We start from the raw sequence: 24,944 nt of genomic DNA, 5'->3' as shown, positions 1-24,944 counted from the left end.
ACATTTTCTCAACTGTTTGTCTTAAAGTGAAAATCAGATCTGGACAACCTCTATTTGGTCTGAATCTTGTTCTTCTCCAAGTTTTTCATTCACAATCTTTCTCAACCTCTTTTCAAGTATATTTGCATAGATCTTGCCTGGAACACTCAGTAGAGAAATTCCTCTGTAATTATCACATTCAGCTTTATATCCGCTTTTTTATAGATGGGTACTATGAGAGCTCTACTCCAATCATTGGGAATTCGATCTTCTGACCAGGCTCTTTGAATTATGCAGTGTAGCCACTTCAAAACTTTTAAACCTCCAATAATAATAATAATAATAATACTTAAGCATTTCTGGTTGAATATCATCTACTTCAAATGCCTTTCCACATTTCAAGTTTTTGACAGCTTTTTCTACTAAGTGTTGATATGTATTCCTCTTTGCATTCCTTCTGAAAATTTTTACTACTGTTCTGTCACTGCTTGGTTCATTTAACAGTCTTTCAAAGTAACTAATTTTTTTTTAAACTTTCTTACATACTGTTTGTTTTCAATATGATATCCATTTTTATCATGCTTAGTACTAAGTAATGGTCACTTCCAATTTCAAATCCTCTGTACACCCTTCTATCCTGAATGACTATGATGATATCACTATCAACAAGGACATAGTCTGTGAATCTTTTCTTATATCTTGTGTCTTTTTTTTCAAGTGAACTTGTCCACATCTTTATTTTGAAACATAGTGTAAGAAATGACTAGTCCATGTCCTGAGCAAAATTCCAGCAAATACATACCATTATTATTATTAACTTTGCCCTTTTCTCCAAATTTTCCCAAAATCTTCCTTTGTGCCTAGTGAGATTCATTTCCTACTCTCTGCTATTCGGTCTCCAACAAGGACCACTTTTTCCATTTTCTTTATATCAGCTGCCTGTTCTTATGACTCAAAAAATTTCTCCACTTCTGTGGAACCATAGGCACAAATAAGTTTCATTGTCCATATCCCCATTTTGAAGTTTGTCCACATAACGCTACTTGAAACTGCTTTCCAATCAAGAAGTTTATATTCATGTTCAGTGTTGAATGCTGTTGCTACTCCTTCCTTTCCTTGATCATTATTGCCTGAAAATAGCATCATATACTTATTATTTAGTAATATCTCACCTGTTTTTATCTTCTTTGTCTCAGTAATGCCAATGATGTCCACCTGGTACTTTTCCAATTTTTCTGCAAGGTAGATTTCCTTTCCATTAATACTCCTTATATTGATTGTTCCTATCTTCAGTACTTCTGATGTTGGGTTTATTCTTCTTCTTCTTCTGGCTGTTGAGTTGGAGCTTGCTTTAGTAGCTGCATTTTCACTGTTCCCTGATGAAAACAGTATGGGTCATGTTTAAGCAGGCCATGCCCCAGCCTGAATGAAATCTTATCATGTTGTACCACCGTATGCATTTGTAGTTTAAGCCAATAAAAAGTACAATTTGGTCAGCTAAGTCTCAAATTGCCAGCCCACTGAGATACTTTAAATGTCAGAAATATGGACATGCCCAAACTACCTGTTGTGGCTTTACCATCTGTGCCTGACAATAATAAATCTTGCTCTGCATAGAAAGCTAAATGTGTCAGCTGTCAGTGAGATCATTCAGCCTACTTCCATGCATGCATCTCAGAATTAGAAGGATGAAAGAGAAATACAAAAGATAAAAACAGAACAAAATATGTCATATTAGGATGCAAAGAGGAAGCTAGCCATTACCACTCCTGCCCTGAAATCCTCTTTTGCTGAGAAGGTGACAGTTAAGAAAATATCAACCACAGTTCAAACTCACAGGTCTCCACCATCTAATAATTTCACTGTTGACCTGTATGATTGTGAGTGCTTCTCTGTGGTGTGCATCAGTCACACAACCTATGGTCTCATTCCTGAAACAACTCTAAAAATGATCAATTCAATGAGAACCCACTTGTCAAGAACATTATTAATATTGATATGATTGCATGGGCACCTCCATGGAGTCTGAAGACTCATTGTGGAAGATCCAAATTATCCACACAATATCTATCATATGTCTTGAATACATTAACAGACAAAGCATTCACAACTGATTCTAGTAACCCTTTCCATTCATTCACCACTCTCCAAGGGAAAAATCTAATCCTCCCACTCTTGATAACTATGCTTTTACCCTTCCAGGAATAATCTCTTGTCAAGTGCTGAAATATTTTCTCTATATTAATCCTATAAAATTTATTAAGTAACTTAAATGTTTCTGTCATATCTTTTCTTTTTCACCTACCAACCAACTTTTGCAACCCACAAACTCTCAATCCATCCTCATGTGGAGCATTCCACAGCCCATCTTTCTATCTGTTCACTTGCCTCTGGATCCACTCCACCACTTCCTCATCCACAAGAAACCTAGGTGACCAGACCTGAGCATATTAATCTATATGTTATCATATCAAGGTTTTATAAAGAGGAATGATAACTCCCTTATCTCAACTTGTTAGTATGATGCAAGCTGTTTACATCACCTTGATTAACTATTACCCTACCAACTTTGCATCGTCAGCAAACAACTGAATATGTCTCTTCAGATTATTTCCTATATCATTTATGTACAAATTAAACACCAGTTTAGAGCATTTTGGCACACCACTCATCACCTACTCTCTTTCGAATTTTGCTTCTCAATGTACTACCTTTTGGTATCTATACATCAGCCACTCTTGTATCCATATTACCAGTTTCATATCCATCCCTGATTGTTCCAGTTTGCCAACACAATTTCATGTGGTATGCTGTCAAACACCTTTGAAAATTGAGCGGTGTCATTGTGTAGCCATTTCATCTGTTCATCTCAGCTGTCACCCTATTTTAAAAAGTTAATAAATTACTAAGCTATGACCAACCCGTCACAAAACCATGATATCCCTCAAAACCATGATATCCCTCTATTCATATCATATAGGAATATGATATGAATAGAGTATCATATTCCTATCTACCTATTCCTAATTATTATTATTATTATTATTATTATGAGCAACTCCAGGAAGTCATTAGACTCATCGAGGGAGGCCCCAAATCATATTCATCACAACTATTCGACATTCATACAGTATCTATCATACCTCGCCTTAAACTCATTCACTGTCACAGCATCCTCCACAGACTCTGGCAGCGCATTCCACTCATTCACCACTCTAAAAGTAGAGAACCCAGCTCTAACACCTTTACTAACCACACCTTTGCCCAGTTTCCATGGATGTCCCCTAGTCCTCCCACAACCAGCCCTGTTCTCAAAAATATCTTCTGAATTAATGTTATAGAAACCCTTCAGTAATTTGAATGTCTCAATCATATCTCTCCTCCTCTGCCTATCAACCAATTTTTGCAACCCACAAATCCTCAACCTGTTCTCATAAGGTTCATTCCACAGACCTGCTATCATCTTGGTCACTCGCCTCTGGACCCTCTCCACCACCTCCCCATCAAGAAGAAACCTAGGTGACAAAATCTGGGCACAGTAGTCGAGATGGGGACTTATCAAGGCTCAATACAGAGGAACAATAACCTGCTTGTCTCTGCTTGTCAATGTATTCTTCAGCAACCAAGTGATTTGATGAGCTGATTTGGCCACTTTTGCAATGTGCCCCCTAAACTTCAACTCCTTATCCACCAACACTCCTAAATCTCGTGCCTCATCAATTTCCTGGAGTACAGTTCCACCAATGTAGTAAACTGCTGCTAATCTGTTCACCCCAAAATGTATAACCTTACATTTTGCCACATTAAATTGACATCCATTCTCCTTAGCCCAGACCTCCAAATTATCCAAATCGTCCTGTAAAATTTTGACATCCTGTGCACTCACAATTGCCCTACCCAACTTTGCATCATCTGCAAACAAATGAACTGTTCCTCTCAGATCCTTTCCTATATCATTAATGAACAAATTAAACAGCACCGGTCCAAGAACAGATCCCTGTGGCACACCACTAGTCACAGGCCATCTTGTGGACTCTACTCCTGAATAAACCACTCTCTGATATCGCTCCGTCAACCACCCTCCTATCCATCTCACCAACCTTATATCTATCCCCATATGCTGCAATTTACTGATTAGAATTCCATGTGGTATCCTGTCAAAGGCCTTAGCAAGGTTCCAGTAGAATCACTGTAAACCCATTATCCTTATCCAGTTCAGCCGTCACTGTGTTATAATACGTGAGCAAGTTACTGAGGCATGACCTACCCTTCAAAAACCATGCTGTCCCCAATACAGTATCCCATTATCTTCTATCCAATCTTGTATTTTCCTCTTGACTATTCTCTCCAAGACCTTGATAATGATTCCTGTTATGCTGATTGGTCGGTAATTTTCAACAGAAGCCTTGGAACCACCTTTATGCAGTGGAACTAATTTCCCCTCTTTCCACCCCCTTGGGACTGACCCAGACCCGAGGCTCAAATTAAACAAAATGGTCAAGGGCACTGACAATTCTTTAGCCGCTTCACGTACGACACGAGCTGGTATACCATCCAATCCCACAGATGTATTGACATTGAGGTTCTGTAATAGACTAGTTACCTCTACTTCATTCATCACAATTCCAGTATAAGCTGTTGGTTCTTCCATTCCTGCAAAGTCACCACCTGGATGATATACTCTTGAAAAGTGCTCGCTCAGTAATTCCACTATATCGACTGATTCGGTTACCTCCCTACCCTCAGCATTTTTTAAGATCATTCTACCATGAACATTTTTCCTTTTACTTGCAACATATTGAAAAAACTGTTTGGGATTCTCTTTAGCCTGCATGGCAATTTTCTTTCATAATCCGCTTTTGCTTTTCTTACCACCCTCATTACCATCTTGGCCTGAGCTTTATACTGTTCCTGCACCTGCTGGTCACCTTTCTCCTTAAATTCCCTCCACAATTGTTTCTTTTTTTGCAGCTCAAGCTTAATAGTGTTATTCATCCATTTAACCCCCTACTTGATTTATTATTCGGACTCTTGGTATACAGTCAACCATTGCCCCCTGCAAACACTTCTTAACCACCTCCCATGCACTATCAACATCCAGCCCTTGCAGTTTTATATGCCATGGCACTGAGCCAAGCACACTCCTAAGCTTGTCATACTTACCAGCCCGGTAATTCCACATGTACCCTGTCTTAATTGTAAATTCCACTCCTTTAGTCACCTCCCAAGTCATGACCTTATGGTCACTCTCACCAATTGGTGGCAACATGGTCATGTTCGTTACAGCCACATTCTCAGTTGCAATTACTAGGTCAAGCATTCTCTGCCCCCTGGTATTTTCCACTACATGCTGCCGCAGATAGTTGTCCCTTAATAACCACATAAAATCCAATTCCTTCCTCCCATGTGCCCTCTCCTCTTTCCAGTTAATGTTACCATAAGTGAAATCACCCATAATAATTACCCTCCTTCCACTCATTTCTTTTATTTGCCTATGCATACTATCCCCGCCATCTATTCCATCACCTGGTCTATAGCAGCACCCAATTGTATATTTTGTTCTGCTAGATTCTATCTCACACCAAACAGCCTCAAATGTGCTCTTTTCTCTATCCTGTAGTTCAACTTCTTTACTCCTTGGCTGCAACTCATCAGCTATCATCAATAACACTCCTCCCCCCTGTTTTATTCACCCTGTCACTCCTGAACACGCTATACCCGTTGCATTCAATCCCACTAGTTTTATCATCTTCTCTCAGCCATGTTTCACTAATACCAACAACCTGTGGCCTGGAAGTGCCAACCAAGGCCAAAAACTCTTCCTTCTTGTTCCTAATACTCATGGCATTAGTGTACATGAATTGCAGAAGCCCATTTGTCCCATCCCTACTTTGATGCCTTATACTAACTATCCTATTCTGATTTGTTGTTCTTTGTACTCGCTCGGGCATAATATACTCATTCATACACTCAACTGCCTCCCTAAAGTCTGCATATCTACTCCCCTCCCCTCTTAATAAATCTAGTTTCCCTGAGTCTGTACATCCACTTCCACATCATTCCTCAACGCTTTTTCAATCCTCCATACACCCACTCCATTCAAATGTAACCCATCCATCTTATATAAGTCCTTTCACCCATCGAACTCATTCCACACATTCACAAATTCCACACCACTCTCCATGCATAACTCACACATAAAGTCATTGGCAATTATGGCCCTCCTTCTAAACACTTCACTGTCATACTGCGGTAAAATACTCACCATCCTAACTCTCTCACTCTTCTCTTTTGCTACCTCAAGTAATTCCCTCACATCCTCTATCATTTCCATTTTGTCCTCTTTCAAATCATTTGTTCCTGCCACGATCATCATCTCTTTTACCCTCTGTTTTTGCACTCGAATAGATTCGCTGACGTCCTTTATGTTCACACCCGGCTGGTATGACTTCGTCAAACTCTCAATTATCACACCTCTTAATAGCGAATCCCCATACAGCACTCGCTCCTTCATTTTATTGACATTTACGAACATTCTATTATTTGTCATCACAGACTTCTGCCAGTTATTTGTCGGTATGTTCAGTACACATTTTTCCATACGTTCCAGTTGCCTTTTTGCTCTGTGTATCGCACCATTCAAACGCGCAATTTCACTACTCGCATTTATCTCACCATTTTCATTATCAATCAAATCATCCATTTGTTCTGTATTTCTACCTTCATTTACACTTTCAACGACGCTCTCACAACTATCTGGCGCTACCACGCAATTCTCTATCACACCGCCATTTTCTACATTCTGACTATCGTTAACGATATCACTCTCGCCACCCGAAACACGCTTGAGATCCTCATTCTCCTTACACTTTCTGCACATATTAACTCCACTATCACCCTCTAACCAGACTCCCACAGCTCTTCGCAAAGCATACATCTCACAGACAGCACATTGCATAAATTCATTTACATCAATACTCTTAAACAAACATGGTGACCTGGCTGCCATTTTTTTCTTTATCGGTGCCATATGTATGCTATCTTATCTTAAAAATAATAATTAACAGAAAACACACAAAAATTGCACAGACACACCAAGAAACAAAAAGCAAACAATACTACTTAAATTTCTAGTAAAATTGGCAATGTTAACACAAAATACTACTAATCTTTTAAGGCACTCTCAACAAGCCGACGATCTAATCACTGCGACACCAAGCGACCCCTGATTCCTAAGTTCTCTTTTTGACCAGCTTTTCCAGTACACCACTCTTGAAGTACTGATTGGTCTATAATTTGCTTCAACAGATTTAGATCCTCCTTTGCATAAAGGAGCAAAGGAATTATTTTCCCTTCTTTCACTCCCTTGCGACTTTGCCAGAGCTGAGACTTAAATTAAACATCCTATTGAAAGGCATCTCTAGTTCCTTTGAATGTTCTTGTAAAATGCAAGCTTGTATCCCATGTAATCCCACAGCTGTATTTGCATTGAGATTCTGCAATATCTGAAATACCTTTAATTCATCAACTTCTGTTGTCGCAATCAGTACTTGTCATATTAATATCCTCACTTGAATGATATACCTTGCAAAGTGGTCACTCAGTGACACAACTATTTCATCTGCTTTTATCACCCCTCACTGCTTTCAGTATTCATTAAACTTATCATTCAACAATTATCCTCTTACTTGTCACGTAATGAAAGAAAACTCTTTGGGATTTCCTTTTGCCTTCTCGGCTAATTTTTTCTCATAATCTGATTTTGCCTTCCTTAACATGTTTGTCACACTTTTTTTTTTTTTTTTTATCTCATGCATATTGAAACTACTCATCCAATTACCTGCTACTTAATTTTATCCTCCTGGCCTTGGGTATACAGTCTTATATTATTCCCTCCAGATATCCCTTGACTATCCTACATGTCCCATGAACATCTTTCCCTTGCTGATTTTTATACCATGGCACTGCTTCAAGCTGCCTCATAAGTTTGTCATAATCACTTGTCTTGTAGTTCCATACCCGTTCTTAACTGAAAATTCTACATTTTGCTGCCTCCCAAGACAACACTGCATGATCACTCTCCCAATCGGAGGCAGTGTAGTCTCCTTATTTATGGATGGGTCTTGTAATCTTATAACCAGATCCAACACGCTTGTATACTTTGAGTCTCCTCTATTACATGCTGCCACGATTAATTATCTCTCTCTCTCAGTAAGTGTGTAAAGCCCATTTCCTTCCTGCCATGTGATCTTTCCTCCTTCCAGTCTATGTGCCCAAAGTTGAAATCCTCCGATAATAATTATTTGACCTGTACTCTTGTAGTCAGGTACTACCTATTGCAGCAACTGATTTTATATTTTATGCTGTTGACCTCAATCTCAAACCAGATCACTTTAATAGAACTGCCATCTACCTGACTGATTCCTACTGTTGTTGACCGCGATTCATCTGCTTTCTTCAACAATACATCCCCTTGTCCTATGGCAAGGATAAAAGTGATAGATAAACCACTAGACACTCTCACAGAAAAAAAATGGTACTTCTGTATCTACTGAAAGTAAGCTAAATGCACTAAATCAATTTACCTCAAGTTCCTTCTGTTGCATGCTGCTTGAGGAAGTTGTCCTGCAACAGCTCAATAAATGCATTTTCATTCTTCTCATGAGATTCTGCTACCACCCAATCAACAATCCCATTATGATTACTCTTTTTGCACTCATCTTTTCTATTTGGTGATGCATATCTTCATCACTAGCAACTAATCCACCAGGTCTGTAACAACACTCCACTATGTAATTGATCTTGTTGGATTCCACCCCACATCAAATGGCTTCAAACTCACTGTCACATGAAATACTGTTAGTAGTACTACTACAGTCATTGGTCTTTATCATTGAATATCATTAGCAGCACATCCCCCCCTCCTCTCCTATCCTCTCTATCCTTCCTAAAAATAGTGTACCCTCTACACTCGATACCAGTTAGTATGTCTGATAGCCAGATCTCACTAATGCCTACAATCTGAGGTCCCAGCATATTGAGTAAGGCATGGGATAAAATTTGGAAACTAAATGGTAGATATGGAACACATCATTTGTATTACCATCAATGTGCAGTTGCTGATTCCAAAGTTATTGTAGACACTTTGAGAGAAAATTTTACTAGTCTCAGCAACAGCTTCATATCCTCCTGAATTTTTATTGTTGAAGGAGCAACAAGAGAAACATCGGATAAACTTTTCTACCAATAGACTAGAGCCGTATAATCAGATATTCTATAAGAAGGAACTAAAATGAGCTCTTTTTCACACAATGCAGTATGTCCTGATGACATCCACTATGAGATGATAAAATATCTTCTATCAACTTCAGTGGATCGCCTTCTCTTACTATACAGCAAAATACTTACAGGGAAAGAGTTTGATTCTTGGCATAAGTTAATTATCATTGCCATCCCAGAAACAGAAAAGGATTCAACACAAGCAAACACTTACTGACCTTTTACTCTGACCAGCTGTGTATGTATGATATTGGAGAAAATGGTCAATGCCAGACATCTTGGTATTTGGGAAGGAACAATCTTCTCTGCAACGCACAATGTTGCGTTCATAAATATTATTCAACTTTGGACTATTTAGTCTGTTGAAAAACATGTATAAGAGACACAGTAAGTCTTCAATGACATTGAAAAAAAACTTATCACATAGTTGGAGATATGGCATATTAAAAGCACTCTATAAGGTAGGTCTCAGAGGGCATCTTCCTGTATTTATTAAAAACTTTCTCTCTAGCTGAGTCTTCCAAGTCTGAGTGAAAAGTAATCTATATCGGCCCACATCATTAAGAAGCAGGTATACCCCAAGGTTCTATCTTAAGTGTGGCACTTTTTGCTGTCCATGTTAGCTCAATCACTGAACAGCTTCTTCCCACTGCAGGCAATGCCTGTTATGTTGATTATTTCACAATTTACTTGAGGGTAATTGAAAGACAATTTTAACAAGCAATTGATCATGTCTTTCCATGAGGTTTTAGTAATGGATTCAGGTTTTCAGTAGAAAAAAATGTAACTGTGTATACTTCTGCCAAAAATGCACTCTTCGCCCAGATCCTGAGTTAAGAATGGACAACGTATTGTTCCAGTAGCAGCAGAAGCCAGATTCTTAGGACTCATCTTTAACAGAAACCTTACATTCCTTGTACACATTTGACATTTGTCAACTAAGGGAAAAGTGCAAGAGGGCAATATATTTCCCTCTTGCACTCTGTCTTCTACTGAATGGGGGTGCAGACGGATCTTCATAGCTTCATCTTTATTGTATAATTATATGTTCAAAGCTGGATTATGGGTCACAAGTCTGTTGTTCTGCAAAGCATTGTAGCCTGCAATGGTTGGATCTCATCCATCATCAGGGTATATATGGATAGCTTCTGGTGCCTTTTGCACATCACCCATTCAACATCTTTATGTTGAAGCAAGTGAATCAGCTCTGGCACCAAACATTAACATACATAACCTGCAATATCCTCTTCATCCCACAACATCCCTACACTCCCCCCCCCCCAAGTCTGGTTTCTCTGTCTCTGCATTTACAAACTCTCACTGAACAATATTTTATCAAAACACCTAACTCTGCCTTATCTGAGTCCTTCTATCCATCAAACTAGCTCCACACATCCACAAACCCTACACCATTTCTCCTGTGCAACATGCAGACTGACTCATTTGTAATTACACTTCGTCATCCCAGTTTGCATCTGTCATACCATGGCAGCACACAGTTTTCACTTTCTCATGCTTCTTTTTTGTTTGTACCAGCAACTTTCATATCTTCAAACATATCACACTTGCCACTGGCTAGGTCATTAGCACTGGCCAAGATTATTATCTCTTTCACATTTCTCTCTCTTCCTCTTTGGTTTGAATAATTGTTGTAATCAGTGCTTTGTTTGGAAAACATTAGATGCCAGTATGCATTCTTTTCTAGCAGGAAAAGTTGAATAATACATACCACATCTGTATGCCATGTGTCACCGTTAATAAAGCTGCTGGTACACAACAGTACCTTTATTAACAGTAACACCTGACATAACTGATTTTTATTTTTATTTTTTTATATCTGATTCACACATGAAAGGCCACAAGATCTATAGCACATTAGTGCTGTGTGTGGGAAAGAGGAATAGAAGAAAGGAGGAATCTGTTGATGAGGAATGTCCCCCCCCCCCAAAAAAAAAAAAAAAAAAAAAAACACTGATTGCAATAAAATCTCATATGAAAATTTGTCAACAAAATGAGAAAACTGATGAAAATTGGTGGGAAAACTGAAAAATGTTGGCTGTTTAGGCACAATTTTTAGTTCACATGATAAAGTAAATTTGGAAATTGTTAATAGCATAATAAAATCTCTAATGATGGGTAGCAAGTTTAATAAATTTATATGGAATAAGAGAAAAGCTAAGCAAAAATGTAAACTAGCAATATAAGAGGGTGGTCTGAAAAGTTCTCGGCCTCAACCATAGATAGCAACACTATTGGCAAGATGTTTTTTTTCTAAGTTGGTACATCTGTCATAAGCATCCATGTGAAATTGCAAGTCATTCTATCAAGTAGTGTTTTTTATACGGTTGTCTGAAGCAAAAGTGTTGTCGGTATCCCTTGAAATGGATAAAATTGAGTATTATGCAGTTATAAAATTCTTTGTAAAAGAAAGTTTAATGCCAAAAGAAATGCATTCAAAGTTCATAAAAGTTTATGGGTACTCTTCTCCTTCGTTTTTGACAATTAAGAAATGGGCTGCCGAGTTTAAACTTGACCATACCAGCCTTGAAGGTGATCCACATGAAGGACGTCCAAAAAGTGTAACAACACCAGAAATCCTTGATCAAGTGCATAGTATGGTATTGGATGATTGGTGCATGAAATTGCTGAGGCTATAGACATTTCAAAAGAACATTAGGATGTATTTTGCATGAAGAATTACAAATGAAAAAGCTTTGCGCAAGATGAGTGCCATGCTTGCTCACAGTAGATCAAAAATGCACTCCATGAAAATCTCTGAACAGTGCTTGGAGCTTTTTAACAAGAATAAAACTGATTTTGTGCATCGATTTATTACTATGGATGAGACTTGGATTCACTATTACACACCAGAATCCAACCAGTCAAAACAGTGGACAGAAGCTGGTTGTTCAGCGCCAAAGAAGACAAAGTCGGTTCCATCAGCAGGAAAAGTCATGGCATCAATATTTTGGGATACTAAAGGCATTTTGTTTATTAATTATAGGTATCCCTCAGTTAACGCGGTTAATTAATCCCTCGATTTTGATATACCGCATATATCAAAATCGGTTAATCAAATGTAATAATCAATGGTAAAAATTAAAATTCGTCCATAAGCGATTACTGTATTAATAATTCATTTTATATGGTACTCTTTTGGGAAAGATAAAAAATGAATGCAAAGTAAATGTTTAAGAAATACTTGTACCTACATTATTTACTGCAATTTTTTTATCAAAAGAAGTTATCAAGAGTCGTTTGAACAGTTTTATTTTTTTTCTTATCAGCATAAATTCTACAATAACAAGCAAAATGACTCTCTAGATCTTGGCAAACAAGCAATAAAACATAAAGAAAAAACACTGCAAATATAATACATAATGGTACAAATTAAGTGGATATTGAATCCAACATTATTTCATAGCCGAATATAAAAACTACAAGAGTTTTGTGCCAAAGATATAGAAACTAAAAGTTTTGGTGGATGCAAGCATAAGTAGTGCCTTATGGGCAACTCATAGTAAGGGTGGAGCAAGCTCCAGACACTTTCCTTAGTATTTTTCATAAATATAAAGCACATCTCCTAGAGGACATGTATAATAAATAAGCTTTTTGCTCTCATTTCAGTAATACATGATGGTTTATTTATTTTCAGTTACAATCTAGAAATTATTGAACAAAGAATAAAAAAACAACAACTAAACCATACTATACTGACATCGGAGGTTGCAGTATGTCTCTCAGATACAATTTACTGTCAAATATCACAAACCTTTACATAACATGTCTTAAACCAAACTGACAGCAAAAACAGTGCGGAATATCACTCGTAACATATGAATGCACAGCTACTCATGACCTCCAAGCTATACACTGAATTGTATAAGAATATTTATATTAAACATTTTGCATGTATCTGTCAGACCATCTGCGAGCTTTGCAGGGTTAAAGGCGCGTTAATCAAAACTCTTGACACGTATATCAAGGGATTGCCGCACTTACTTTTGCAGCGTTAATCAAATCCCACGTTAAGCAAAACTGCGTTAAGCAAGGGATACCTGTATCTTGAAAAGGGTAAAACAATAACCAGGGAATATTATTCCGATCTTTTAACCAGACTAGATAAAAAAATTTGTGAGAAAAGACCCAGTTTGCAGAAGAAAAAAATCATCTTTCATCAGGACAATGCACCTGCCCACAAAGGTGGTTTGGCAATGGGAAATCAAGGGATCTGCACTATGAATTGTTGGAATATCCACACTATTCCCCAGATTTGGCTCTCTCTGACTTCTATCTCTTCCCAAAACTAAAATTCTTCCTCACTGGTCAGCATTTTTCTTTGAATCAAGAGGTGATTGCAGCTGTAGAGGGATATTTTGCAGATCTTACTGAGAACTCACTACAGGGACAGGATAATGGCACTGGAGCATTGCTGGAATAAATGTATTAAGTCTTAAGGGAGATTATGTTGAAAAATAAAAATAATTTTGAAATTATAAATCCTTTTTTTCATTGTTAGGGCGAGAACTTTTCACACCACCCTCGTATGTATGTCTTCGTAGCTGCTCTATCTCTACGGCCTACCACTGTTGTCTGTTTTACACTCTGCTTTCACTTCTTATTAGTCATTCATGAAGGATTGTTCATTACATATCTCAAGTCTTGTAAATTATTGGTAATTTTTACTTGAAATAATGGGAAAGAAGATGATGTTATTTGGGTAGATGATTTTGACGATGCACACAAGGAAACAACTCTTGAGGCCAGAAGTAGCAATAGCGAGTAGGAGATTCTTGGTAAGTCATACCCATTTTCAGTTTTTTCCTGAAAACTTTAGTTTCTGAAAATCCCTGCATATATCTTGCACCATGATTTTTTAGCTTTAATTTTCAGAAAAAAAGTGCGAGTTATATTCGAGTAAATACGTTACTTGTTTTTAAATTGGTATAATGTTAGCTTTCTATAAGTGCAAGTGTTTCTGAGTTATAAGATCATGGTCTTGAGGGGAAGGGATTAATTATATTTATGAGAAAATATCTTTATAGATGGATTTAAGAATCCAAATTTGTGATGAATTTAATAGTATCTGTTATAATTTTTTATAAGGCACTTTTTTTTTCTATAGAATTTACACAAAGACAGTTCATTGACAGTTGCAATAGACACTATACCACCACTTATGAATACTCTTCGTTTAGTGTGGATTCTGTCTCAGTATTATAGTGAAGATTCTAAAATGATGCATTTGATGGGCTGTATTGCTAGGGCTCTCAGAGAACTTGTAATCACCACCATTAGTGTTAAACCATTGTTCAGAAAGCCTCTCACAGAGGTAAGGCAGTTTATTATTTCTTATGGATACTGATATTTTAACTTATATATTGGCTTAACATAATTAATAACTTTAAATCAACTGAGATAAAGATCATCTTTAGTTATCAGTATTTTGTCTCAGTATTGAACCATTAACAGATTATAAATCACTATGTGATTACCTTTACATACATTATACAAATGGCCAAGGGTACCTCATGCTAATATAATACGGACTATTTACATTCTCTAGGAGCAGTTCAATAATAGCCAGCAGAATAAAGATTATGTATTCTGCTGCAGAGTGTTTCCTAGATCTTTAGTAGTGTTTTACATCCAAAAGTTAAATACTAAAATTTAAGGTGTCTTGTTTGTTGTAGGCAATTTCCCAAATCAGTCTTTTATTTTGGAAGCAACTTGTTTTTTAAAATGGTATAATTTTTCCTTTTTATTATGTGCATTTAATCCAGCACATGGTCTGTGCGCATATTTTTTTCCATAATTGGTTCATTAACATATAAATATTTTTGTATTCTAGTCTTGTTATGGATGCCCATCTGCAAGGCTGCTCATAATAATTATTATTATTATAAGAGAAGGTGATGTGATTAATCTAATAGTAAGTTGACAAGTATTTGTGATATAATTAAAAACAAGTTTTCTTTAGTAATATTTGATAATTATGATGCAACAAACACATTTGTTGGGCAAAGTTAATGATACTTGGGTCTCCTGCGATGAGTCTACTGACTCCATGGAGATACATACAGAATAGTGATGTCCTCTATGTTGGGTGGGGGGGAATTGAAAGCAAAAAACAATTGCAAGGAAAACAAAGTGAAATGTGCAAGATAAGAACCTTTTTGATCTCATCATTGCTGATCATTCAGGCTCATACCAACACATGTTAAAAGATACATGTAATACCCACATGGAACAAATCGATCAAAAATTTCAGGAATATGAGCACTACTTATGGTACAATAATGGTAGTGTAGAAGTGCTTGTAATGGTGCACAATATAAAATCGAAACTATTGGAAATCTCAATATCAATATTGAAAACCTCAATCCTGAAAATGAAGAACTTAAAAAGAGGTAAATATGCTTTAAGTGTCAAATGGAACATGCATTGCAGAAAGAAAGAAAGAAAAAGAGAACTAAATGGCATACCAAAAAAAAAAAGGATAGAAGTTTTATACTCTCTAGTGAAGCTGATTGGCACAACCATTGATGTATCAGTCACAACTACAGATATTACCTCTGTTAATCATGGATCTCAAAGAACAAAGTGAGACCACCATCAGTCATTGCTCATTTCACCAGCAAAAATATGAGAAACCATATTCTAGCATCCAGCAAGAAAACAAAGCTGACACCATTGATTGTGAACTAACAGGCACCCCCAGTTCCAATCTACATAACTGTAACCTAGACATCATACCTTCAAAAACCTATTGTACCAAGGATAACAAAAATACAAAACTATAAGTTTCTATGAATTAAATAAGGAACCACCGATATTTATAGACAGCGCAATATTCAAATTTAGGTAATTTCAAGTGAATCTAACCTGAACAGGTTCCCATTATTTTTCTTAGGAATAATCCTTATTAATAATCCCTTTCCTAATCCTTAAAAGAAGCAAGCCTTAAATTACTTTTAACTGTTATAACATATCAATCTTAAATTTGGGTGAACATGTTCAGTTTTAAAATGTAAACTTTAATGTATTTGAGTCTGTGAAGAAGTGAATAGACAACACAAATTCTGAGCACATCTTCTTACACATAAATATAAGAAGCTGAAAAAAAAAATACTAGTTTACATCGATAACACGTCTCAGGAGTGAAGGTACAGATGAAATAATTTCACACTGCTCAGAAAAGATAATTTTCTAATTAAAATGAAATATTTATTGATCTTTAATTGACCATGAACAGAGAAAATAGAGTAACACTATCGTATAAATTAAACATTGAAACAGAACTCATAACATTACATGCATGGAGCGTGTAATAGTCACTATTATGAGAGCATGTTCTGTAGTTTTGAACGAAATTAAATTCTGGCAGACTGAGTGATCTTATTAAAGTTTTCCATATGTCGGCTATTATCATTCCCTGGTTTCTGTTAAGATTTTCTCCAGATTGGAGGACTACAACGGCTTCTTTGAAATTTCTACAACGGAAATCTTCTTCTAGGTAAGGCATGGAGCTGCTATCCCAATCAATGGTATTTTTAGTAACCACGAAATGATGGGCTAGACCTAAGTTGTCTGTTCTGTTGTTATTAACATCTCCTATACAACAAGCACATGGGATGTTGTACATTCCGGAGTGTTTGAAAAAAGGATTAACGTCTTTTGGAGATCTTAGAACGTGATGGACAGTCTTGACCGGTTTGAATACAACTCTGATGTTGAAGGTTTAAAAAGTTTTGCGATCTTCTCGGACACTGTACCTGCATAAGGAATAACTATGGATGAACTGTATTGAGTGATGGTAGGTTGTTGTTGTTGTTGTCAGGGGGTTTCTATGAAGAATATTGTTGATTAGATTCTTTGGATAGCCACTTTTTTTTATTAATGTTTCTAATATATGAGTAATTTCATCATAGAGTTCTTCTTCTGAGATGATGTTCGTAGCTCTATTTTTGAGCATATGTATTATGCTGAGCTTCTGGGAAATATGGTGAGTTCATCTGAAATGAAGGTAGCGTCCAGTGTTTGTTGTTTTGTGGTACACTGCTAGTTTGATATGTCCATCTGCTAGTTTCTTGATTAGGGTATACAAAACTGGTAGTTGATTATCTTTTTCCAGTTCCAAAGTGAATTGTATTTTTTGATGAAAAAAATTAATTTTGGTTAAAAAGTCCAAAAGAGCTGTTTTTGTGTTCATCCAAATTATGAAGACATCGTCTACATACCTCCACCACACTAAATGTTTTTGGTCTACTTTTGAGAGGATGTCTTTCTAGCTTTTCCATGAACAGATTTGAACAGGCAGCGAAAGGGGACTGCCCATAGTTAAGCCACTTAGTTGCTCATATATCGTTTCATTCCATTTAAAATAATTAGATTTAAGGCAGGGGTGCTTAAGGGTCAAAGCTGTATAACTGAGAGGAGACCTCCACATAGCCTTTAAAGGAATGCGGAGAACCGACCAGGGCTTCTGACCTAATGTCCAATCCTCACCATCTCGTGGTGCACCCTGTTGGGTATTTACTTGGATACTAAACGAACGAGGATGGGCTGGCAATTTGGGATTTAGCTGACCAAATTGTATTCTTATTGGTTAAACCAAAATAAAAAAAATGATGGTACAACATGACAAAATTTCATGCCAGCGGGGGCATCGCCCGGTTAAACAAGGCCCCCGTTGTTTTCGCCAGGGAACCAGGGCGAACAGCGAAAAGTCAGCTACTGGAACAAATCTGAAAACAAACCCCAACTCAACATCACCGGAGTTAAAGATCGGTATCAACTTAAGAAGCCTAAATGGCAAAGAAATGGAGCTAGCTGAGGAATTAGATAAGTACCAGATCGACATAATAGGGGTGAATGAAACAAAAAAGACCAAAACTGGTGAGATCTTTCTGAGCAATAAATACAAAATGTTATATTCAGGCAATGACAATCAAGGAAAAGAAGGAGTAGCCATAGTATTCAACACAAATTACGAAGCTAATCTTCTGGAATGGCAGTCAGTCTCAAGTAGAGTAATGTGGGCAAATATGAGAATGGGGAACTGGAGAATGAGACTTATTTGTGCCTATGGTCCCACAGAAGGTTCTACTAAGATAGAAATGGAGGAATTTTTTAATGTTTAGAACAAAGCAACTGACACAATGAAAAATGAAAAGTTGATCCTTGTTGGAGATCTAAATAGCAGAGTAGGAAATGATTGTGAGACATACAAAAATATTTTGGGAAAATTTGGAGAAAAGAGCAAAGCTAATAATAATGGCAAATATCTGTTGGATTTCTACTCAGGACATGGACCGGTTATTACACCATGTTCCAACATAAAAATGTGCACAAATTCACATGGAGAGAAGAGGCTAGGAATAAGAAAAGTCTCATTGACTATGTTATTGTTGATAGTGATGTTTTCTTCCTGGTGCAGGACACCAGAGTGTACAGAGGATTTGAAATTGGAAGTGATCACTATTTAGTCTTGAGCAGGATAAAATTGAATTTCATATTGAAAAGAATAACATGTAAGAAAGTTTTAAAGCGAATAAAAGTTGAGCAGCTCTCAGATGTGAACTGTAGACTAAAATACACAAAGATTATTGAAGAAAAAATGAAAGAGTTTGAGAACAGAAACCAAACCTTGTAGATTCAGTGGCAAGCCTTCAAGAAAACACTGATTGATTCAGCCAGAGAGGCATGTGGTGAGGTTGTCTGCAAGGATAGAAAAATCAGAACTCCCTGGTGGACACAGGAAGTTAAAGAGGCAGTGAAGGAAAAGAAGAAAGCATATCAAAAGTTCCTGTCAAATAAGTCAGCTTGTGCTCTTAGAGAATATAGAGACAAATGCAAGAATGCTAAACACTGTGTAAAACTAGCTAAACAAAAGTCATGGGAGGACTTTGGCAAGAATATAGAAAATAAATATCAAGAAGGCAGCAAAATATTCTGGTGGTTGTTGAAGAAGCTTAGTAATGGAGGAAAGAGTGCTGTAAAAGAAGTTAGAGATGATAAAGGTGACATGAAAACTGGAATAAAAGATATCCTTGAAGTATGGAGTAATTACTTTGAAAAACTGCTAAATGAAGCAAGCAGTGATGACAGCACAGTGGTAAACACACTGACCAGTCATAAAGGCAGGAATACATATCCATATTTGAAGTAGAAAAAGCTATCAAAGGCTTGAAATGTGGAAAGGCAGCTGGAGTAGATGATATTCGACCAGAAATGCTGAAGTATGGTGGTATAAGAGTCTTACAGTGGCTGCACTGCATAGTTCAGAAAGCCTGGGCAGAGGGACGAATTCCCAATGATTGGAGTAGAGCTCTCATAGTACCCATATATAAATAGGGAAATAAAACTGAATGTGAGAATTACAGAGGTATTTCCCTACTGAGTGTTCCTGGCAAAATCTATGCAAGTATACTTGAGAAACGGTTGAGAAGAATTATGGAAGAAAAGCTTGGTGAAGAACAAGCTGGATTCAGGCCAAATAGGGGCTGTCAGGATCAGATCTTCACTTTACGACAAATAGTCGAGAAATCATGGGAATATAACAAAGATCTGTATTTAAGTTTTGTCGATTTGGAAAAGGCATATGACAAGGTGCCAAGAGAGAAGCTATTCAATACACTGCAGTTATATGGTGCCAATGGGGCATTATATCAAGCAATACTTAGTCTTTATTTGAGTTGTAAGTCAGCAGTTAGAATTGAAGGAAGTACAGGAAGATGGTTTAATGTTAAATCTGGTGTGAGACAAGGATGTACATTATCCCCTCTGTTATTCATTATCTATATGGATCACATTATGAAGGAAAGTGGTATTAAACATGATATCAAAATTGCTGATGTTAATGTCAGCTCTTTGCTTTATGCAGATGAAGTTATACTTCTAAATAAATCTGCTACAAGTCTGCAAGATTCTCTGATGACTAAATTGAATAGCTGTTGTAATAGATATGGTATGAAGGTCAGCAATAAAAAGCCAGAGACAATGAAAATAGGCAGAATCATTGAAAATTTGAACTGTTTTGTGAATGGAGAACCTGTTGAACAAGTAAAACATTTCAGCTATTTAGGCACGATTTTTACTGAAGATGGTAAATTAAATATTGAAATAGACAACAGAATCAGCAAAGCTGGTATGGTGAGAAGTCAATTGAATAAATTCATATGGAATAAGAGAGAAATTAGTTAGAACACTAAATTAGCTGTATACAAGTGTTCAAACCAGTTTTAACTTATGGATCTGAGAGCTGGGTCAGAAGTAAAACACTTGACCAAAGACTAGAGACCATGGATATAAGAGTCCTGAGAAAGATTATAGGCATGAACAGATGGCATCAATGGCAGTATCATATTAAAAATGAGGATATTAGGAAATAACTTGACATTGTCTGCATCCAGGAATGCGTTAGCAGAGCTAATCTCAGGTGGTATGGTCACTTAAACAGAATGGGCGAGGAAAGATTCGCAAAACAAGTGTTCTCTGCCAGGTTGGTAGCAAAATGACCCAGAGGAAGACCAAGATATAGGTGGATTGATACAGTACAAAGTGCCTTAGACGATAGAAATATAAGATCTGATAATGTTGGAGTCTTGACAAGTAACAGACTGATTTGGAAAAAAATTGTAGATAGGAAATTATTAATGATGTGATTTTTTTCATGTAGTACTATCATATCCTGTACACCCCTTGAGGGTACATGGCAGGAAATTGATGATGATGATGATGATGATGAGGAACTTATGAGTAATAATTTATAGAAGAGTTTGTCCTAGGAAGGTAAAATATCGGAAAGTGGTAGAGACCAGTGTAGAAGACCCAAGTCAAAAGGTACTGTAAAATCTTGTGTCAATTCAAATCATATGTAACTGTAGTCATTGTTCAATTACTGAACAGTTGAAAGGATTAATGAGAATTATACTAGGACTTTAGTAAATATCAAGCTAGAATAAAAATGAGCTTGTTACTATTAATTAATACGTATTCATGTGCTTAGAGATTTATGCATGTACATTGTATTTTAATTAAGAGAGTTTTAAAGGTCAAAATTGTGTATTAGTTCAGCAAAAGGATAATTTTAATCCAGGTTGTCTTAGTGAGAAAATTAGAGTAACTGATTATATATGTCCTAGAAAATACAGAATTATAGCTTGATCAAACCAGTAAGGGGTTAGACAAAGGATCAACTAGTTCTAGGATTATATATGTTTGTACGTATAGAATCTGTTATGGGGATATGATCACAATTCTCATGTAGGATCTTAACCTAATACTTGTGTTTAGCTAGTGAAAATTTGTATTATATGTTCTTAGTATTGAATTGAGTTTTATTTGATAAAGAATGAATTGTACCATGTTTAAGAGTTCAATAAACATGGTACAATTCATTTGTACATTTCTGCACATCAATGCACCACTTGTAACAATGTGTGAACCTACTCACACGGGGGGGGATTTGTTAATTTATGAGATAAAGGTCACAACTGCATATTAGTTTCACACTCAGACATATTTTGATAATTGCTCCTTGTTTTTGAATTTTATATCTTAAACTAAATGTCCTGAAAGGCTCAGTATAAAATAAATATTTAGGGACACTAAGGGGAGAAGAAGCTTGAATATTTGTATTTGGGTGATATCTCGTATATAAATAAGATTTGAACAAAGACAAGTAGAGTTTCACATGTAAGGATAGTTGAAAGCATAATAATTGTAAATTGGGACACAACAGTATCCTTCTCCTCTGTCCATGGAAGCAGTCACTTTATTGTAATAAGTAAGTAGATTACTAAAACATGACCTCCCTTTAGTAAATCCATGATGTCCATGAAAGATAATACCATTGTTGTCAACCCAATTCTGAATCCTAGTTCTCACATGCTTCTTGAACAACTTAACTACAACACCTGACACAGATAGGCCTATAGTTTGATGCTAAAGTTTGATCACCTCTTTTGTGAAGTGGCACAAGGCACAATCATACCTTCCTTCCACTTCTTAGGAACTTGACCCAGTGCAAGACTCATATTAAAAAAATATGTCAAGGCTTGTGTCAACTCCCTGGCACATTCTTTCAGAATACGTGGTGATACATTATCAAGTCCAACAGCCTTATTTACATCTAGTTTGCTCAACTCCCCATACACCTTTTGCTCACCTATAGTCAGTCTCTCCTCCCCATCATTAACTGCTCTCAATCTCTCCATGAAGCCACATTCACAAGATTGAAAGACCTTTATGAACTGTTCATTAAGTATCTCCACCACACCTTCTGCGACAGCTATCTTTATACCATTTTCTCCAATCAATGTCATCCTTCCATAATCATTCTTTCTCTTGCTGGTTACATATTCAAAGAACTCCTTAGGATTCTTTTTGGCTTCATTAGTTAACTGCTGTTCATACCTTTCTTTAGCTACCCTCATCAACCAAGTCACCCTCCTTGCCTGGTCTTTGTAGTCCTCATGGAATTGGTTATTTCCACTTCTCTTATGCTGCCTCCACATGGAATACATTTAGGCACTGCATGTACTAGATAGTTTTTGAAAATCCCTGTTACAGCTAACTCCTCATTCCATGCTACACCTGCAAGCTGTCTCCTGAGCTCTTCATAATCCCCCCCCATCCTCTTGTAGTTCCACATATATCCTTTTCTTACAGAGGTCCTCACACTGCTGGCAACCACCCATCTTATCACCTCATGGTCACTCTCACCAATTGGTGGGTGATTTGACACTTCAATTATAATTACATCCTCTGATGAGATGACCAAATCCAAGACCCTCAATCCTCATGTGCCCTCTTTTACATACCGTCTGAGGTAGTTATCCCTCAAAAACTCAAGAAACCCATTTTCTTTACTTCCAGTTGCTATCTGATCATTACAGTCTATATCGTCATAATTAAAATCCCCCATTATGATCACTCTTTTCTTATGTGCTTGGCTAATTTGATTATACATTTCATAGTCACTACCATCCGCATTTCCTGGTCTATAAGAACATCTAACCAAGTATTTCATTCCATTCACCTCTATCTCACACCATACTGTCTCAAAACCACTGGCACTATTTCCCCTCTTGCATCTCTACTTTGTATGGGCATAACTTTTCTCTATCATCAATAGCACTCTCCCTCCCTTTTTACCCCTTCTATCTTCATGAAACACATCATATCCTTCCATCTCTATTCCTGTCAGGATGTCGTCCTCATCTAACCATGTCTCACTTATTCCAACAATTTTTCGGTGAACAGAGTCAGTTAGTGCAACCATTTCATCTTCCTTGTTTCTTACACTTCTAGCATTTGTATATAAACACAACAGCTCCTTCCTGGATCTCCAGCTAGTTCCACTGATAACACTTATTCGATGTGATCTCTCCATGCTGAACTGAGGGGCGATTTCCCTTTCTGCTTATTCATTTTATAACCCTCTTCAATTCCAGCTGTTTCCTCTTGATCCCAGATCATCCCATTCCTTTTCTGTCTACACATGCTCTCACATCCTCTTGGAGTACCCACCTTTCTCGCGTTGTGTACCACTGTCCATCCTGATCCTCCCTGTTTCCCTGCTCCTCTTGCACACCCATTCTCTCATTTTCCATACTCATACCACTTACTTCCTTATTCATAACCACCTCTTTAATCTCTCCCGTATCGTACTCTCTTGCTCTTCCACATCACTTCCCACTTGATCTGATTCCTTCTCTATACTCACTTCTCTTCCTTCCAGCAACAATCTCTCCAAGTGACTCATACCATAAACACTCAAATGCAGTTCATTGATCCCATACAGTTCACTTAATCCTTGAAACTCATTCCACACATTAACAAATTGTACTCTCCTCTCCTCACACATTTCAGCCAACATACCATTCATAATCCTTGCTCTCCACCTCATCTCGCCACAGTGATACCTAGGCATCACGCTTACTATCCTTCCTGTCACACTATTCTCTTTTATCTGTCTAAGCAGCCTCCTGATATCCATTCTGACGTGCTCTTTTTCCTCTGTGAAGTCATTAGTACCTATTAAAACTATCAACTCCTTCGCTCGCTCCCTCCTCATATTCCAATGCCTCAATCACTCTGCTCATTTTATCACCTGGAAAGTGCATCCTCTCATCCAGCACACCTTTAATAATGGAGGTACCATACAACTCCACTCATTCATCTTTTGTTAACTCTTTTGTACCCACTTGATTTGTTTTAATTGTTTTCATCCAAATTTTCTTAATTTCACTTTGCATCCATTTCATCTCTTGCCTCATCCAACCCAATTCAACTTTCGAACCTCATGTCACATTCTCTCTATCATCCAATCTTTCTAATTTTTAAACTCTCAACTCCTGCTTCACAATTTCACTCTCATTCATCCTTTTGAGTTTCTGTACTTTCGGTCGACGCATCCAACTTTCGCTTTCATTCATTCTTTTTATTTTTCCCACTTTCGATCTTTTCATCATGCTATTTCTGGTTTCTTTCATTCTCTCAATTTTGTTTCCTTCTGCCACATTCACCTCGCTTTCATTCTTTTTACAATCCATTATGGTTTTCACATCACTCATTTTCTTATTAATGCTGTCTTAACAATTTTTTGCCTTTCTTTCACACTATGCTTCTCTTTCGAACGAGCACTCATTATTTCTGCAACATTCTCGCTACTAACACTT

At 37.0% G+C, this 24,944-nt stretch overlaps 1 protein-coding gene across 1 annotated transcript in view; it reads left to right on the top strand.

Moving 5' to 3' along the window:
- The window catches only part of Dhc98D (Dynein heavy chain at 89D), a 1,285,966-nt gene that overhangs the window by 10,286 nt on the left and 1,250,736 nt on the right, over positions 1-24,944 (top strand). Inside the window, exon 3 of the mRNA XM_090406627.1 lies at positions 14,384-14,590. Within this exon, the coding sequence (XP_090262753.1) occupies positions 14,384-14,590 (207 nt within the window). The remainder of the gene's footprint in view (positions 1-14,383; positions 14,591-24,944) is intronic.

Source organism: Typopeltis vanoorti, chromosome 16 (genome assembly GCF_054136105.1).
Source record: "Typopeltis vanoorti isolate ZY-2024b chromosome 16, IOZ_Tvanoo_1.0, whole genome shotgun sequence".
In the NCBI taxonomy this organism is placed as follows: Eukaryota; Metazoa; Arthropoda; class Arachnida; order Uropygi; family Thelyphonidae; genus Typopeltis; species Typopeltis vanoorti.
This window is presented reverse-complemented; position numbering and strand designations above follow the sequence as displayed.